The 18839-nt window shown below is 46.5% G+C and overlaps 1 protein-coding gene across 2 annotated transcripts in view; it reads right to left on the bottom strand.

Annotated features, from left to right (window-relative positions):
• The window catches only part of grin2bb (glutamate receptor, ionotropic, N-methyl D-aspartate 2B, genome duplicate b), a 116002-nt gene that overhangs the window by 31666 nt on the left and 65497 nt on the right, over positions 1-18839 (bottom strand). Inside the window, exons 4-7 of one of the 2 annotated variants that reach the window (XM_061828706.1) lie at positions 17959-18102; positions 15588-15858; positions 12684-12876; positions 16-130 (exon numbers count right to left, since the gene is read on the bottom strand). In XM_061828706.1, coding sequence (XP_061684690.1) covers positions 16-130; positions 12684-12876; positions 15588-15858; positions 17959-18102 — 723 coding nt within the window. Of the gene's footprint in view, positions 1-15; positions 131-4690; positions 4780-12683; positions 12877-15587; positions 15859-17958; positions 18103-18839 lie in introns of those variants that run through there. The other variant, XM_061828707.1, reaches the window with a different exon arrangement.

The following is an 18839-nucleotide window of genomic DNA, read 5'->3' as shown; positions in this document are numbered from 1 at the left end:
GAACGCCGCGTTTACCCTGTCCCACTGTCTGTCCTTGTCCAGCAGGATGATGACCAGCTTGGGGAAAATCTGGTGGCCCTCTTCGCTGAACGACAGGTTACGCCCTTCAAACGTCACATTCATGATGTACCTGACAAGGAAATAACAATCCCAGATGTCAGAACGGGGCGCGTGGGATCGGAAACAAAAGGACGGCGTTTATTGCGACGGGGCCGACGAGGCGGAAGCGACGGACGCTTCATCATACGGCGGATCAGCGAAATGCCGCCGTCTAAATTCAAGACCGTGTTCACCTGCGAGGTTAGATTGTCAATCTCTTTGAGATGTGGACGGGGCAGAACAGGAAGAAGAAGAAAAAAACAGCCTGTAAATAAAGATGAGGTTCATGGAGCAAAACATAAGCAACATCTGCGGAAAACCTTGTTGGGGGGGGGGTATTTGTCACTGCGGTGACTCTGATCTGATTTTCCTCAAAAGTATTGCATGTCAAAAATGTGGATTCAATTCTGACTGATCAGGGGGATTATTGCAGTCTTTCCAAATTCCAAACTTTCATACATCATTTACCCGAACTTTTGATTTTGTTATTTTGTGATGCAAATAAAATAAACTGAAACAATCTGCTGTCACCCCCCCCCACCCTTCAACCAAAAGATAATCACATCAAAGTCAAATGTGAATGCACAATGAAATTTACCAGAATAGTGCAATTAAAATTCCCCCCCCCCCCAACAAAAATTACAAAAATTCTCTAGAGTCTGACAAAACTTGAAGTGACCGCTGTCGTGCGTCACGTCACGTGACACGTTATCATCGGGCACGTGATAGTCAAAGGATTAACGCTAACAACGTGTACTGTTGTATTGTTTTGATGATTTTGAAATGTGATGAGACGCAACATGCAGGTCATATAAATGTTTGTTTCTTCTTCTTGTCCTTTCGGCTTGTCCCGTTAGGGGTCACCACGGCGCGTCATCTTTTTCCATCCAAGACCATCTCGTGCATCTTCCTGTCTCACCCCCACCGCCCTCACAACATCCTTCAACCTTTTCTCTGGGCTTCCTCTTCCTCTCTCTTCCTTGACAGCTCCATCCTCAGCACCCTTCTACCCATATCCTCAGACTCTCTCCCCTTTGGACATGTCCAAACCATCCAAGTCTGCTCTCTCTAACCTTGTCCCCAAAACATCCAACTTTGTCTGTCCCTCCCTCTAATGAGCTCAATTTCTAACCCTAACCAAGCTGCTCACACCAAGCGAGAACCTCAACAACTCCATTTCTGCCACCTCCTGTTCTGCTTCCCGTACAACGTCTCTAATCCGTCCATCATGGCCGGTTTTATAAACTTTGCCCTTCATCCTAGCGGTGACTCTTGTGTCACATAGAACACCAGACACCTTCTGCCGACTGTTCCACCCCGCTTGGACCAGTTTCTTCACTTCCTTACCCCACTCACCGTCGCTCCGGATTGTTGACCCCAAGTATTTCAAGTCATCCACCCTCGCCATCTCTTCTCCCTGGAGCTTCCCTCTTCCCCCTCCGCCCCTCTCATTCACGCACATATCTTCTGTTTTACTTCGGCTAATCTTCATTCCTCTCCTTTCCAGTACGTACCTCCATCTTTCTAATTGTTCCTCCGCCCGTTCAAATGTTTGTTTCTGGAAGTAAATTAGTGCCACCAGGATTTGAATCTGAAATGTAATCACATTTTCAATAGGCAACAATTCGCTGTCTAAAATTCACTGTCTGTGCCACCAGGCAGGGTTACTACAGGTCAAAAGCGAACACCCAGCCAATCGCAGTTCCGCTTTCTTAGTAACGTCACAAAGTAACTGGAACTGGATAGGGCGGATGTGCCTGCAGGAACCCTGTCTGGCGGCACAAACAGTGAATTTTAGACAACGAATTTGAAATCCCGGTGGCTCGAATTTACTTACATATTTGCTGTCTAAACTTACCCATCCATCCATTTTCCAACGCGCAGTCACAGCCACACCAGAGGACAATCTCGAGTCTCCAGTTAACCTAACGTGCGTGTTTTGGCAATGCGGGAGGAAGTCGAAGTATTCGGAAGAAACACAGACAAACAAAAACAGGGACAACAAGCAAACTCCGCTTCTGCCATGTTGTTGTTGTACTTGTTGGAGGGGGGTTAGACTACGAAGACTGCTGGTCAGGAACAGTGACAGAGGGGGACGTTGGGGTGGGGGGTGGAAGGAAAGCGGAATTGCTCAAGGACGTGATCCCATTTTGTGAAAGAAAAGCGGCTGCCCGCAAAGCGAGCGTGCCAGATTTTTGATTGCTCTCCCGCCGACTGGCGCGAGGCGGCCGACGGCGCGAAGGGCAGAAGGTGAGAGCCGAAGACCTCCCGCGAGGACCCGCGCCGGCAAACGTGCCTCAACAAGTGCGCATCTCCATCTTTTTTTCGCTCTCTCTCTCCCGCCGCCGCCGCCTCCCTTTCCCCTTCGCTCTTCCTCCTCGCAAACTGTGGGCCGCCGTCGCCATGGAGACGTTCTGCCTCGGAACACGAGCCGCCGGAGGAATAAATACTTTGTCTGCGTATGAGGAGCGCTAAATGTATGAGGCCGTCGTCTCCGAGTGTGAAAAGACAAACACCGGACAATAAATCTATTAAGAAGAGACGAGCAAAGGGCCAAAGATTTAATCACAAGTACCTCCCACTGGAACTCGGAGTGGCTCTGAGTAAGACGTCTGTGGCTGTACTCATAACGCGCACCTCAATCCCGAGCACGCAGACGTGCTGGAGTGGAGGCTTCACACTTTCTTGTGCCAATACGATTACTAGTTGCAGAATGCTACATCGTGGGACGGGTGTCCTTAAAGGGCACCAGAACGCCGGCAGGAATACGCTCGACTGGGTCGCCACAAGGTTTTCCGCTCCCCCGTGCCCCAGCCGACAATGGGGCGCTCTAAAAACGGCCACGCCGCTCTGAAGGGGCGACGCGTTTCCGGGGTGTCGGCGCCGCAATGGGGCCTGATAAGCGCCGATGTGAATTCTTGGATGGCCCAAGTACGTCGCTGCGGCTTATTTTAAGCACGCCCTCACCCCACCCCACACCCAGAAATAAGGTACCAAACTGTTTATTTATGTCTATTTTCAACAAGTGGAACGTCGTTAGCAACAAATCTCTGAATCCACTTTTCATGGTCAACACAGAGTTTGAAAGTTTATGGAACGGACGGAGAATATCTTGCTTTACTGAATGTTACGTGTGTGTGTGTGTGTGTGTGTATTTTTATTCTTTATTTTCCTTTCATACTTTCATGTTATTATGATGCGGATCTTTTGTGATGCGGAATTCTGGAACGTTCCGAGGAGCGCCTATATAAGGACGAGAAGGACCGTCAACGGAGCTTCTTACCACCGCTCTTTGGAGAAGTAGACAAAGTACACGGCACACTGCGTTCTGCCTTTCGTCCCTGGACATTTCTGGACATTTGTTGATTTTGAATATTTACTGGAATGAACATTTGCCTGGTTGTTCAACTCTGGTGACCATTTGTAACTTGACTCGACTACTCTGTCTTTGAACTTCCATTTTGTGTGTGTGTATGATTAAATTGTCTTAAACAATGCAACTGCTTTGTCATATTTTGCTGGTTTGAGCAAAAGGGATTTTAGTCTAAATAATGAACACGGAACAAAAGCGGGGGGCACGGCCGGGTACGACCAATTGGTGCTTAGGTGGAGGCTAATGCACGCGCTGATGCACTCTCCAGGGTGTAAAGTTGTTGTTTGATACATCTGTTGTATTTTTCAGTGTTTTCGTTTTTGCCATGTTTTAAGTGTTGCTTTGTAATATTGGTTCTTTTCTTAAAGGGGGGAGGGTCATGTGTGCATTTTTATTCTTTATTTTCCTTTCACACTTTCATGTCATTATGATGTGGTTCTTTTGTGATGCGGAATTCTGGAATGGTCCAAGGAGGGCCTATATGAGGACGAGAAGGACTGTCAACAGAGCATCTTACCACCACTCTTTGGACAAGTCGACACCGCAGTGCATTTTTAAACCAAATCCATCTGCTTTGTCATATTTTGCTGGTTTGAGCGAGGGGATTTTAGTCTAAATTCACACGCAACACGAATCCGCTGCGTCCTCATCGTTAGCGCTCTTTGGTTCTTGTTCTTCCATGTCTTTTTATCGACCCTGGACCTACTCCTTATTCCCCGCTTCCACAATCTCTCTCTTTCACGATTTTGTTCTCCTTCGCTGTCTTTTTTTGTCATGTCAGCTGTGGAGACCTGTCAAAAATAATGATCCTAAAGTACAGATATCTGTTCAAATGTACGGGAAAAAAAAACAAAAGTCAGCAGACAAATAAATACGCAGGTAAAGTGCAGATAGTTGCAGAATGCATTCGAGCGAGGGAAGGGACGGGATGCCTCAGCGTAATGTCGTGTAACGCGTTACTAAGGCAGCCACAACCGTCAGTTGCGTTGCCATGGGAACAGTAATCTCAGCCAGCGAGAGGCAGTTCTGTTTGTTTGGTTTTTTTTTGTTGCCATGTTTGAAGCTGTTTAACCGATCGCTCGCTGGCAGATCAATGGGCGCCATTGACCTCCGAGAGGCGCCGCAAATCGCTCATCAATGGATTCGAGGCCATTCTTGAACCCGCACCTTGACTGATGCATGCTGGGACTCGGAGAGAGCAGCGCGGGGCCGGCTGCCGCGTTTCTCATGTTTGGAGCTCATGCTATCGGAGCGGCTTTTATGAGTCGCTTGATCCCTTCTCGTGTCGGTGTTCTCCTGTGACTTGACTGGAAATAGAAGAAGACGGGGGGGGGGGGTAAAAAAAAAAAAAAGCCAACTGGGATAAGCTACTAACAGAATCTCACGCAGCTCAATTGCAGTCACGCGCTATGTTTGCGAGCGCTTCACCCACCAACTGTTCGCTGCGTGATTGCGAGGGGAACGGAGAGACAACCGTAAGGCTTAAATATCTCCAGCGTGGTGACTCATGTTGAGTTCCGCTTGCTATTGGAGATTGCGTCGGAAAAAAAAAATGCATTGATGTGTAAAAAAAAAATCACAGCTGAGCTACAAACGCAAAACTAATTAAGCCAAAGGAGGGAGGGGGCAACTGGTGGTCGCGGAGGAAAATGGAGTGAAAATGGAGAAGCCGAACCTACTGCGAGGCCATCAATATTGACGGGATGAAAAATTGCCTATAGAGAAATCGTTGGGAATTTTGTCAGTGTTTTTTATTTTGTTTTTTTTTAACAATGAAGCCCCCTTTTTTATGATAATGAGCTAAACATGAGGTGGGACTGCATCAGGGATGCGCTCTGAGCCCCTTCCTGTTTGCGGTAGTAACGGGCAGGCTGACAGATGAGGTTAGACTGGAATCCCCTTGGACTATGATGTTCGCAGATGATATTGTGATCTCCAGTGAAAGCAGGGAGCAGTTAGAAAGATGGAAGCACGCGCTGGAAAGGAGAGAGATAAAGATTAGCCGAAGTAAAAGAGAATATATGTGCGTGAGTGTGAGGGGTGGAGGAGGAAGAGTGAAGATCCAGGGAGAAGAGATGGCGAGGGTGGACGACTTCAAATACTCGGGGTCAACAATGCAGAGCAATGGAGAATGTGCTAAGGAAGTGAAGAAACGGGTCCAACCGGGGTGGAACAGTGGGCAGAAGGTGTCTGGTGTTCTATGTGACAGAAGTCTCTGCGAGGATGAAGGGCAGAGTTTATAAAACAGCGGTGAGGCCGGCCATGAGGTACGGATTCGAGACGGTGGCACTGAAGAGACAACAGGAAGCAGAACTAAAGATGTTGAGGTTCTGGCTCGGAATGTGCAGGTCGGATGGGATTCAAAATGATGTCATTAGAGGGACAGCCAAAGTTGGAAGTTTTCGAGACAAGGTTAGGGAGAGCAGACTTGGATGGTTTGGACGTGTTCAGAGGCGAGAAAGTCTGAGAATGGAGCTGCCAGGCAAACGAGCGAGAGACAGGAAGACCAAAGAAAAGGTTGATGGATGTCGTGAGGGAGGACTGAGATGGCTTAGATGGAAAAAGATGACACGCTGTGGCGACCCCTAACGAGACAAGCTGAAAGGAAAAGAAGAAGAGCTAAACATGGTTCTTTGGTGACTAAAACGGGACAAGACATACGCGGCTTTACGTTGATGAAACTGCAAGGACATGTAAGGGTTGGTCTGACAGGTGATCCATGTTCAACATACCGATGTTCCTCCTAAATTAAGACAAGTATTTTTGTGATTTTTTTTTTTTGGAATGTAGCCTTTGAGGCCTGTCACTGTTCCCAATGTGCCGAAAAAAAAAAAACAGCTCATGTGGCTTCCGTAATGTTAGGAATCGCGGCACGCTTGCAGAGTTTTTGTCAACTATTACGGCGCGAGAATGACCACAAACAGATTTAAGTAAAATGTGACAAAAAATAAGAAGCATTTTCCATTCGGAAAACTACAATTATGATGCCACACACAAGATGGATTGAAGTGTGGCAGCAGGTTGAGCCCAGCACTTCGCACATATGCCTCACAACGGAGTTTCGGGGGTTCCAATCGGAGCTGGCGGATAGTTTTTGTCGCGAGGAAAAGGAAGCACAAATATTAAATGAATGCTTCAAGGTGAAATGTCACTAAAGTAAAAAGATACACAGCGGAACCGGTCGAAGTCCGGTTAGTACGACACCCCCCCCCCCGCCCCCCACTCATTCAAAGTCAGAGGTTCCAGGGAAGAATCAAAATGCCAGACAATATTGCACACAAAACTTGAAAAATGAAGGCAATCACTTTAGTCATCAGTTCAGCGAGCCGCAGGTGACTCACTTTGTGTTTCAATTTTTCCTCATCTGTATTTTTGAGAAGCATCTCAGGAAGTTACATGAAGTAATGTGTTTAGTTGGTACTTTTTGCAGCACTTTTTAAAATGTTAATATATGAAATGCTTGATGCATATCTGCAATGCAACAGTTTTGACTTTGAAGGTTCCTTGGCGCAATAAATTGACCAAAGACCCCACAACTTGTTGCCATGTTGTTCCCTGTTCTGTATGTCGGCCCAGGGCGTCGTCATGCTGACTGAGAAAAATTCCTCGTGTGTTTTTACACACTTAAATAAAATTAAATTAAAGCTGATTCGGATTCTGATTCCGAAAAAAAAAAAGAATCGAAAACGGCAGTTCACACTTGAGTTAAAAGTGGGAAAAACTACGAGTTGCGTTATTTTCATTGAATAGCATCAAATCGAGTTTTAGCACAAATGGAAAGTCTACGTGGGAAAAAATGAACAGACACCAGCCGAGCCTCAGCGATGGAACGCCGGGCTCCCAGTTGAGGTGGGCTTGCGGACTTCAAACGGCCCCACGTAAACCGGGCTCCCCTCCAGTTCCGAACATGAGCCGGCCCTTAACATGCCAACGCGCGCCTCCCGCCGCATCCTGGCATCAAATATTCATCCCGTCTATTTTCAGTCAGCGCATGAAATTCAAATGATTCTGTGGGGTTTTTTTTTTTCGTTTTTTTTTTTTTTTTTTTCAAAAGCACAAAAAAAAAAAAAAATTCCTAAAAAGGCCCCGCGAATTGAGGCTACTAGCGGCGCATTTCTACAGCGGGAGAATCCGAAAACATTTCCACGTGCATCTGAGCAAAAGTGATTGCTGGTTTGAATTTTACGACACACTTTTGTCACAAATGTGTCAAAACAGAAGCGAGGACAGATGACCGAAAGCAGTCCCGAGCGATGAATCCAACGTGACGCGGCGACGACTTGGCCGCGTCCCGCGGCACGCTCGCTGCCGCAGGCCGCGTTTGGAATGCGAGTCCGGCCCAACTGCTTAGTTTCACAAACAGCTCAAGGATATTTACTGCAAAATAAACGTTTTGACCCCAATTACGCATCCTTCCTCCTACAGATGAGTGATGCGGTAACTGTGAAACGCAAAACTCCACGAAAAAAAAAAAAAAAAAAAAAATCAACTAATCTCATTTTCTGCTTTTCCAATGTCATAGAAGTAAAAATCGTAAATCATCTTCGGATTTAACTTGCTTTCGGGTTTTTCTGGATACTGTGACGTCCCCCCACATTTCAAAAGCGCGCATGTTTGCTTCATTGAAGATTAAATTGCCCCATTGCAAAATAAAGTGCAGACTCTGCAAAATCAGCGCTTTGCAGATTAAGGGTTTTTTTTTTACATTCATATCACAATTTGTGTGAATGCTGTCATTTTTGTGGTAAAATAAATGGTTTTCAGCCTAAAATATGAAAACAAAAACTAAAATTCAATAAAACGTACTTTAAGGAATAAGATCTAAATCGTGTACAGCAGGAGTGTCAAACTCATTTCTCTCAAGTTAACACGTTGCAGACAATAAATAAATAATAACAATAAAAATGTTTAATCGTTTACATAATCAACTTATGCGCTAGAATCCAGGATCAGAAATCAAGGGTAACGTCATTTTCACCCATTCATGTTTGGCCACACAAAAATGCTTGTAATATCTCAACTTGATCATTTATGATATATGACAATTTGACATTTTGGTACAGATTTTTACAAGAATCATGGAAATGGAAATTCTAGATTTGGCTTCACGGGACACATAAAATCAAGCGGCGGGCCGGATCTGGCCCCCGGGCCTTGAGTTTGACACCCGTGGTGTACAGTATCACTGTGCATTGTATAGAAAAGTGCTTATAAGAGTGCAGTAGATATTAATAGTAGTGTAGAGAAGATGATAAGAGTCCGGGGAGCTTTATACAGCTTTAAAATGTGTACAAAAATTTGGTCGCGACTTGGCGGATTTTGCCTCCTGCGGGGGTGGTCCGGAATTTAACGCCTGCGATGACTGCGGAATTTCAGTCCAGATATTTGTTTTCAGGTATGAATCAATAAAAACAGTGAAAGGTGCAATAAGACGTGAATCCGTCGATCGCGCAATCAGCGAACCAATAGCGGTGAAGGCCACGTGAACAATCGACGCGGTACTTTGCCGCCATCAGAGGCCTCTCGGGAGGATTCGTCCAGACCTCAACGGGCGCCGCTGAAATCAATCCACACTAATCCCGCCTCTTCGCAATGCGCCGTTCGGATGTACAGTATGTATTTATAGAACGCGGGCACGGTCGAAGTGACGCGCGCCGGCTTACGGAGTCAACATTTCAGCGTCGTCATTCGAGGGAGCTTTTTAAAGACGTCCAGAGTGGAGATGCGAAATGGGAAAGCGCAAGCACAGAAGCAAATATGAAAAGTGGCAGATCGACAGAGCGCATCCCGATGAGCAAATTGATAGGCTCACGTACTCCCCAAGAGGGGTTGCGTCAGGAAGGCCATCCGGCGTGAAAAAAAAAAACTGTGCCAAACAAATGACGAGCGTTCATCTGAGATGTCACGTTGCGGCGACCCCTAACGGGACAAACCGAAAGAAACTTACAACTTCCGTGGGAAAAAGACCAAAAAGCAAACCGCGCCAGCTCGCTGGCTAAACTTATAAACAGAAACGGGATTTATTGGACAGCCACTCTCATTGTGGCCGTTGCGGAATGCAATAACGCCGCCGTAGGAACGACTTTAAAAAGTGACATAAGAAGAGGCGAGTGCGAGAGAGAAGCCGCGGCGACAGAAAGGAAGCGCGAGAGAGAGGCAAGCGCACGCCTCGCGTGGCCTGCAGTGAGGGAAAAAAAAAATCGCTTTAAGCCAACTTGCATACGCAGACTGTCGAGCAAAAAAAAAAAAAAATGGCCAAGCTGTTTACTCCTCTCGAGTCATGAAGTCAACACATCAAAAAAATCTATGGAAATATCGCCAAAATATGGTGTAGATAATGTAGTTTTGAAATGACGCAAACCGCACGGAGACTGTATGTCCCTTCGTCAACCCGCTTTGTGCGGCAGCACATTTTGCACATACAGCATCAAATCCTCATCATCAATAATAATAAAACAAACATCACACATATACACCCAAAAAGATTCCCCACCAACTTTCTTCAGGAAGAAAGCCCTTTGCACAAAACCACTTGGAGCACATTTCCTCATTTCGTCATTCTCTCCGTCGGACCCGCACATCTCTGCGGTATGACATTATCGTCGCAGTATCTATTTTAAGCGCGTACCATATTTTCCGCACTATAAGGGGCACCTAAAAGTCGACGTTGCGCCTTATAATCCGGTGCGCCTTATATATGGATCATGATTGAGCCTTTAGTGCAGCTCCATCTAACGGATGCATGACGTAACCCCAGCATCGACTGCCGCGTCTATTCTATGCGGTGCGCCTTATATACGGAAAACCTTTTCAAATATGACGTTCGTTGGAGGTGCGCCTTATACTGTAGTGCAGAAAATACAGTACATGTTCTAGCATTGCGTATGTATTTAATGTACACGTGTTTTTGTGAAAATGTGGTATGTGACCCATAAGGTCAAGCGGCCCCTTGACTCGGACTAGTCGGGTCGGGGGGGGGGTCTTTGCATGCAGCCCACCGTGGCCCGTCGCGATCCTCCTGCACCGTGCACACAAATATTCTCCCGTTATTGCTTTTGTCTCTCGGGGTGTGCGTCGCGTGCGGCAGCACAAGCCTTGAAATTAGCACTTTTAGCGAGTCTACATTTTGGCCGGCGTGTGACACACGAGAAAGTTCTACGTTGAGCTCCTCCGACCCCGTTAGATTATCTGTGAGTCTGTAAAATCAAAATTCCATATTTTCCACTAAGTTGATGGGTGAAAAACTGGAAAAAAAAAAAAAACAAGAGGGGAAAAAGCAAAACCGAAAAACAACACAAAGATTTACAGTGATGTATCAAAATCAACAGTGACATGCTCTAGGGAGGAGGTGTCAAACACAAGGCCCGGGGTCCAGATCCGGCCCGCCACGTGATTTTACGTGGCCCGTGAAGCCAAATCTAACGTGTCAATTTCAATTATTCTTTCAAAATTTTTAATTTGAAAAATGTTCATCGTAAATGATAAAGTTGAGATATTACAAGCGTTTTTGTGCTACCAAACATGCAGAGTTGAAAAACGCATTACCCTTGATGTCTGATTCCAAAAGCAGATCATAAATGGATGATGTAAATACGATGAGACGATTTCAATATTCTCATTGTTTCACAGTGATAACGGCCATCTGAGGGAAACCGGAACCACGATGAGTTTGACACCCCTGCTCTCGGGCCTTAGGAAGTATTATAATCTTTTCACTTTTTCGCATTCACCAAATTTCACTGGTAGTCGTAAATACGAGGAAAAGTGAGGTGAAAGGCAGCAGTCTTGTGGAATGGACGAGCTCAAACACTTTTTGAAATGTGCTTGGATAAAAAAAACATGAAAATAAAACCAAAAAAAAAATTAAAACGTCCTCTTCCTGCAATGGAAGGTGCAACGAGCGCTGAACACGAAGCGCAAAAGAAGAGCGCCCGTGAATTCAAACTGGGATGAATTATTGAAGAGCGGCGCTCCTGCATTTTCTGTAACGTGCCAAAAGGCAAAAGAAGGACGTTCACAGGAAGATGACAAAGAATTCTTTTTGCATCCAGTGAGTTTTTCCTCGATCTGCCGTTAAACGCTTTGATTGTCCCGTTTAAAACATTCTCGGGTGGGGTGTGCACATATTTGCGGGCGCGTACCGAAGATCTTGAAGTGCACGCGTGTTGCCGCGACGTATCGACCGTTAACTCATCTTCGGCCGGAGAAAGTCCGACTATGATTTTACTTCTTCGGGACTTTGGCTCCATCTCTGATCACTTGATCTGTTATCGATCAGCTGAGCTGACGTTCTTGCTCAATGTATTGACATGATTACTACGACAACCGTCTCATCTCCCCTTCAGATGAAATATCTGATCCACTTGTTTCATCTTGTCCCGCAAATGATGAGATTGTCCATTTATGAGCTACTCCAGGGTCCGACAATAACTACGCCGCTGTGTCGGGCCACCAAGTACGCAAGGACTCTGGCCCCCTCGGGCCAATTCAAATTTCTAAAATCACCTGCCAAAAAAGGCCCAGAACTGCATTTTCAGGGTTAGGGTTAGGGTGTGTGTGAAATTGTTTTACCACCGAAACATCCTGTCGTGATCTCGTAGAAACTGGAGAAACTGAAACCAGGATCGCCCGAGTGGAGACATTCGGGTTCGCCTCCAGACGATAGCCGATGCTAACGCCGCTAGCCTCATATAGCAGCTGGTACTTTGTAGCCTGTAGAATATTTATCTGCCCTCCGAGTGCGAGTTTACTGTAAAACTAACTGCATGGCAAAACTGATTATCCTCATTTTATATTCAAATACAAAACACACATAATTTTCCAGAGAAATGCTTACTAGTCAATGGAAAATCATATGGACAGGCTAGCTAGCTACTATTATCATTTGGTCACGGGAAGGATTTTACCTTCAAATAAATATGAACACACCAACGCTGCAATAACACATACAGACTAGTAACAATACTCACGGCCATATATTCTTTCCAGATTTGGGGGCGGGGGGGGGGGTTGTGGGGGGTTTACACCATGAGACCAAAACAACAAAAATAAACAGAACTGTGGGAGTGCTTGGACATTTGTTGTTCAATTTGTGGACCAAAACCCCCGTTGCGGAGTTAGCCGTTTATCTCTTAGCTTGGGACAGTTAGACATGTAATAACCAAGATTATAGCGAAAGCGAAAGCCCCTCACTTTTTGAATCCTTTCCCACCTGAGTATTTCCTTGGAGTGGCCGGCGTTGGCGTTCTTCTTGTCGGGCGTTCCGAAGCAGCTGGATTTCATCAGGGTGTGAGGCCCCCGGTCCAGGATCATGGTGGAGGTCGCCGTGGCGATGACGGCTACGGCGTCACGCACCCTGGCCTCAATGTTGTAATCCCACTCGTCGTACGACACCGAGATCAGCCCTGCGTGCATTAGGAAGTCTTCACTTATAATGATCAGAATTGACACGCCGCTAAAATGTTTACGTTTCAGAAGTACCTACAGTATGTTAATCATTTGCACTGTTAATATTTCACAAACGATGATCCCAAAACATATGAACATATTGAGAACATTGATTGCGAGTAAGCCTTACGGTGCAACGTTTCGGCTATTTAAGCCTTCTTCAGGCGCAGCTTACTGTATGTCACATTGTCAGTCGCTTGCAGTGTCCAGTTGGACGTCGTTAGCCTTATGTGTCGATGTTTGTCAGTTCAAATAAATTTACCGTTCAAATCCTAGGGTTAAGGTAAGGGCTCGGGTAAGGGATAGGGATCACATAAGGAAAACGGTAAGCGGACTTAGGGTTAGGTGCGTAGCGATGAACCCCTCTCCACGAATGAAGAAGGGGGGAGGGGTGCACGGGCCCTCCAACCCAAAGATTTGTTCACCCAAACTGACTCCCTCTTCCCATCCTTTCAAATTTAGTAATAACCTCATAATTTGTTGTGTTAATTAATAAAATTTGCACGCCTGCCTCCATCCTTTTTGTTGCCAATTGTTTCCGACCAACCTCCAATTTTAATACTACCAATTAGAAACATTGTAAAGAGTGAGTCTCGTTGCGCAACGTTTCGGCTAATGCAAGCCTTCTTCAGGCGCTCACTCCGAGTCAAGTGAAGTCATCTGTTGTGTCCCTTTGGACGTCACAAGTCAAGTGTCTCGGGGTTTGTCAGTGAAAGCAAATTTAAGTCGAGTATTAAGGTTCGGGTAAGGGTTTGGGGATGGGGATGTTATAAGGATAGAAAGTCGAATCTTAAGGTTAGGGGTAAGGGTTTGGGCATAGTCTAAGGATAGGAAGTCAAATCCTAAGGTTAGGGTAAGGGTTTGGGGTTGGGGATAGTCTAAGGACATGGTTTAGGAAACAAATGTGGGAAAAGGTCAGTGGATTTAGGATTAGGATAGGGATTGGGGGAAGGGATAGGCAAGAAATGCGGAAAAAGGTAAGTGGACTTAGGGTAAGGGATAGGGACTCCGAGGGTTAGGTTCGGGTTGATTGGGAATTAGAGAGATTGATTTGAGGAGGAACCCAAGGGGTCCCTGGCCATCTTCATGCCAGTCTGGGAAGAAGTGTGATGATAACGAAAAGACGTGTAACGCACTCAACCGAGCTAACCTTCACGCTAATACGTGCACATATATGCGTAATGCTCATGAAGGAAAAACGCTGTTGACGATGAGTCTTGGTGGCGACTGCGCTTGAGCCCTCAGCCCGTTTAGTTCTGCTTGGCTATCCAAGCAGGAGGAAACGCTGATGTCTGCATGCATCGCTCTCAGCCATAAAGCAGAACATTTTCGGGGTTATGCTCCTTGGCTGGTTTGCATTTTATTTGCACATTTCAAATTGAGCGGAAACGGATGAATTTAGAGCCCACGCTGGTGTCAGGTCAGACTTTCCTTGTCGTCCACAGCTGCTTGTCAGTCAATGTTTTACTTATTTATCATCCGTCCATTTTTTCAGCCGCTTATCCTCCTCACAAGAGTCGCGGAAATGCTACTGCCTATCCCGGCTGTCATTTGGCAGGAGGCCGGGCACACCCTGAACTGGACAGACAACAGTCGCACTCACAAATGGAGTCTCCAATGAATTTATGTTCTTGGGATGTGTGAGGGAAACTGGAGTGCTTGGAGAAAAGGACTGGGAGGACATTCAAACTCCACACAGGCGAACCCGGGATTTGAACCCCGGTACCCAAAACCGTGAGGCCAACGCCCTCCAGCTGCGCCACCGTGACTGCTTTATTTAGCAAATTAGAATAAACGTCTGTGTGTATTTTCCAGATGCCCCCTCCACGAGCTCCCCCTAAATAAATACGATTGAAGTTGACGTCTGAGCAAAACAAAGCCCGAGACACCAGCCTATTATTTTCTTGGTTATTATTTTTATTTGACTCCGACGCAGCTCAGTTGGGGTCAGCAAAAAAAAAAAAAAAAAAATCAGTTGGAAGGGGGCTTGCAGAGAAACAAGAAACAAAAATCTCCTGTATAAACTTCTGTTAGTTGCCGTAACAACTCCATTTTGTATTCGAGAGGAGACTGCGGGCGGCGAGGAAACTGAGCAAGGCGGACTACAAACGCTGCGGTGTCAACCTCGCAGTCACGGGAACAGCCTCAGCTAGCTCATTTGAACGTTACATCGATGACGACCGATCGGATGGACCAACGAGTGACCGGCGGCGGCTTCCGACCTCCCCGGTACGCCCGCGGAAAAGCTGCTTAGCTGGATCGCGGGGGGAGCTCTGCTGAGGCACGCGGGGAACGTGCAGTAAGTCGATAAAGCCGCTAAATGCGGACTGCAGCCCAGTTGAAAGCAGCAAGAAACGACGCAAATTCATGTTTGTGAAAACGTCGGTGAACTTTTCTTCCTCTTTGATTTCCTTTTTCAGTCTCTGTGTCGTCTTTAGCGTAACATTATTGAAAAGTCTCAGCCGACGTCGCCCGAGACTTTATTGCCTTTATTACATTTATAGTATTCGACACTATCGGAGATGGTTTTATGAGTGTCATCGTAAAATGCAACGGTGATGCGATCTCGGTTTTAATTTGCTGCCAGACGAGAGTGAGAAAACGCGACGGAGGCCGTCCAACGATGAAGACGATAGTTGAGGGGATGCGATCGAGAGCGTGCGCGTACCCGTCGGGAACACAGCGGGCACGTGGTCCGCGTCTCCGGCCACCAACGAGGGAACGATCCACGTGAAGCCGTAGCCGGTGAGCCCCACGGAATGAGCCACCTCGAAGATGGTGCTGGCCTCCTCCTTGGTGCAGTACAGCAGGATGACCGGACTCTGCAGTTTCTTCAGCTGGTTCTGGATTTTGGAGTCCCCGTCGTCCACTGACATGTCCAGCAGCAGGACCTCCTCCAGCTCCCAGCCCACAAAGCTGTTGTCGATGGTGCTGCGGACCTTGACGGAGAAGAAAGAGATTTGACAGACTTCAGAAGTCTCTAACGACTGCAAAACATTTGATCTGAATTGTGAGATGTCTTGAACTGCCGACGCAACGGACTTGAATGGAACCCGAGTCCTAGCCCGCCTGAGCCAGGCAAAATGGAAACTTGAGTGATCTACAGTTGTAAGAACCTGCCGACCAGCGTCGTAAAATCCAATCCGAGCAGAAAAGAATCCCAGATTGGGACGACGTTACAGGCCTCTGACTTGCGGTTCCTGAAATATCTGATCCAGGTCAGCCAATTATGAAATTCAAAGTTTCATTACTTTTGACCCCTTCGATCAACAATGAAATGACTGCACGTGTTCGGTTTCTCTTGATGCAATTAGCGACGAGGGTGGGGGAAAAAAAAAAAAAAAGAATCCCTTTCATGACGAAAGAATCTTTTCCCTGCTTCTTTTTCTGCAGAACTTTTTTCCAGTTCTGCTAAAACCGCCGCTATGGCAACAGCACATCTCTTAGGAGGCGGCCACTGCCTTCGAAGCGTGTCGTCGTCGTCACCACATCGAAACCGCGAAAAGAGCTTCTACCTTATCCCCCAGTGGACGTTTAACGGCCTTCCATCCATACAATCTCCATCCAGCACGGATTTGACCGAGATTAGATACTGTTCAGGCATTCTTATGAATCCAATTCAAGCCAAGGTGAAACCCAATCTGCAAACTCCACAGCAAGCATCCGACAGCGTGTCTGATGTCACGCCGGTGTGAGGGATGAAAATCGGCCGCCGTTTTCATCCTCAAACATGGCGGACGGTCGATTAGAACGTCCTCAAGTCTGGTCTTGGAAAGACCAAACGCTAAGTTTCGTATTTTCCCCCGCAGTCAAATCTGTTTGCCGCGCTTGTGCACACTTCGAACTTAGTGTTGCCGGTGGAAACATCCATCCATCCATTTTCCTCACCGCTGATCCCCACGAGGGTCGCGGGGAGTGCTGGAGCCTATCCCAGCCGTCAACGGGCAGGAGGCGGGGTACACCCTCAACTGGTTGCCAGGCCAATCGCAGGGCACATGGAGACAAACAACCACGCTCACAATCACACCTAGGGGCAATTTAGTGTCCAATTAATGTTGCATGTTTTTGTGGGAAGAAACCGGAGTGCCCGGAGGAAACCCAGGCAGGCACGGGGAGAACATGGGGATTGAACCCGGGACCTTCGAGAACTGCGAGCCTCACGCTTTACCGGCTGAGCCGAGCGCGCCGCCCTGGTGGAAACAAGTGACATTATTCTGTTTTGATCGGTTGGCGGCTGGAGGTTCTGTTTTCTTCAACGCTGAAAGATTTGCCGAGAAACGAGTTGGAAAAGGATTCAAGCCGCCGACTTCATCGACACGCTCGACAGCAGAAGATGTATGCGTGTAATATACATATTTCTCCTTTTGAACCCAAGAGTAAGTCCAACTTTTTCTGCAAGTATCAAGCGTACGGCTGGTGTTCCGCATTACTCGGGGTGTCATCTCCTTTTAAGAGTTTTCGCTCGGCCCGGGAGATAAGGAGCAGCAGCATTTAGGGGCGGAAAAAAATGACGAAAAAAAAAACAAAAAACCGAGAAGTGTTCAGGCAGTCTGCTCCTTCCATTAAAGCAATCAGAAAATGAAACGCGCGGCCCATTTACTGTACATCAGAGTCTGCCAACCTTCTCTTTTTTAAAAGCTCGAAATTACGGTTTGAACCCAGACAAGAAGGGTCCTCCGCTTCGGCTGCCTTTGTGGGGAACCGCTTCATCATTTATGGATCAAGTGAGAAATATTACAAAATGGTCGGAAGCAGAATGTGGGAAAAAAAAAAAAATGGCACGGCGGATTGGCCAAACACATTAAGTGAAAGCACTCCAGTTATGTGCTCAAAGCGACAGATAATAACAACTAAGTGAATCTGGTAAATGTTGAGACGATGTATTAATTTTCCCCGCCGACCTCAGCTCGTCCCGATCTGATGTTCATTTCCGGCGTTTCATTTCCATATCGACCGTGATGACACACATAGCCACCTGCTCACGCTCACGATAACAATCTGCACATCCGTCGACGCGTCGCGAACGACTGTTTAGTCACCTTATTGACAAAGTCCTGGTAGCCCGGGTAGTACGTGGTGACGATGGAGAAGATGTACCAGTCGTACTCCTCCATGATATTCAACATGACCGAGGCCTGCTGCTCGATCGACGGGCCGAACTGGAAAAACATGGAGTTGTCGTCCTGGAAACGGGAGACAGCGAGCCAATTAGCCCACAAAGTCAAACAGCGCGAGCGGGCAAGTCCAAGACGGATAATTACGACACACGCACAGCGACTCCAGAACACATGTAGTTCCGTCTTTCTAGTGAGCGTATCAAAGCAGCATTGATGTATTCATATCAAAACCGAGGCGATCGCGTTTTCGGGGAGCCGAGATACGTGTTTGACATTCGGGGGAAAAAAAAAAAAGAGAGAAATGGTTCACTTGGCTAATTCGACCGCGACAACTGCTTGAAGCAAAAAACTTCAGCCGTTCCGCAATGAAAGTTCCTGAAAGGTTATTTGCGAACTATCTGCCCAACGTTCATGTTTCGATGCATGTTGCAGACGGACGCAATGTTGGGCAAAAATGATGCCAGAGTATGATTATTAAAAAATAATTTTTAAGACGCTGTTACATGCGTAATCGTAGTTTTTTTTTTCTTTAAACTAAAATTGTAATCCCTAGCGCGCTAATGCTCATTGCAAATGCTAACCATTAAGCAAAGGCTGCTTTTATTGTTTTTGTGTTGTGGGATTTTGGGGAAGGGGGACGACAGTGATTACTCAAAGAAATATCAATAAGATTATAGACTATAAAAGAGATTTGATTGAAAACTATTTCACAAGGCATGTACACTTTACTATAATAATGTGTTCTCCACTTCCAAATGAGTGTGAAATATGGACAGACAGTGATGACCAAACATGTGTCTGAA

Source organism: Syngnathoides biaculeatus, chromosome 9, assembly GCF_019802595.1.
Source record: "Syngnathoides biaculeatus isolate LvHL_M chromosome 9, ASM1980259v1, whole genome shotgun sequence".
NCBI classification, from domain to species: domain Eukaryota; kingdom Metazoa; phylum Chordata; class Actinopteri; order Syngnathiformes; family Syngnathidae; genus Syngnathoides; species Syngnathoides biaculeatus.
The sequence above is the reverse complement of the archived record's forward strand: the minus strand, read 5'-3'. Positions and strand labels throughout refer to the sequence as shown.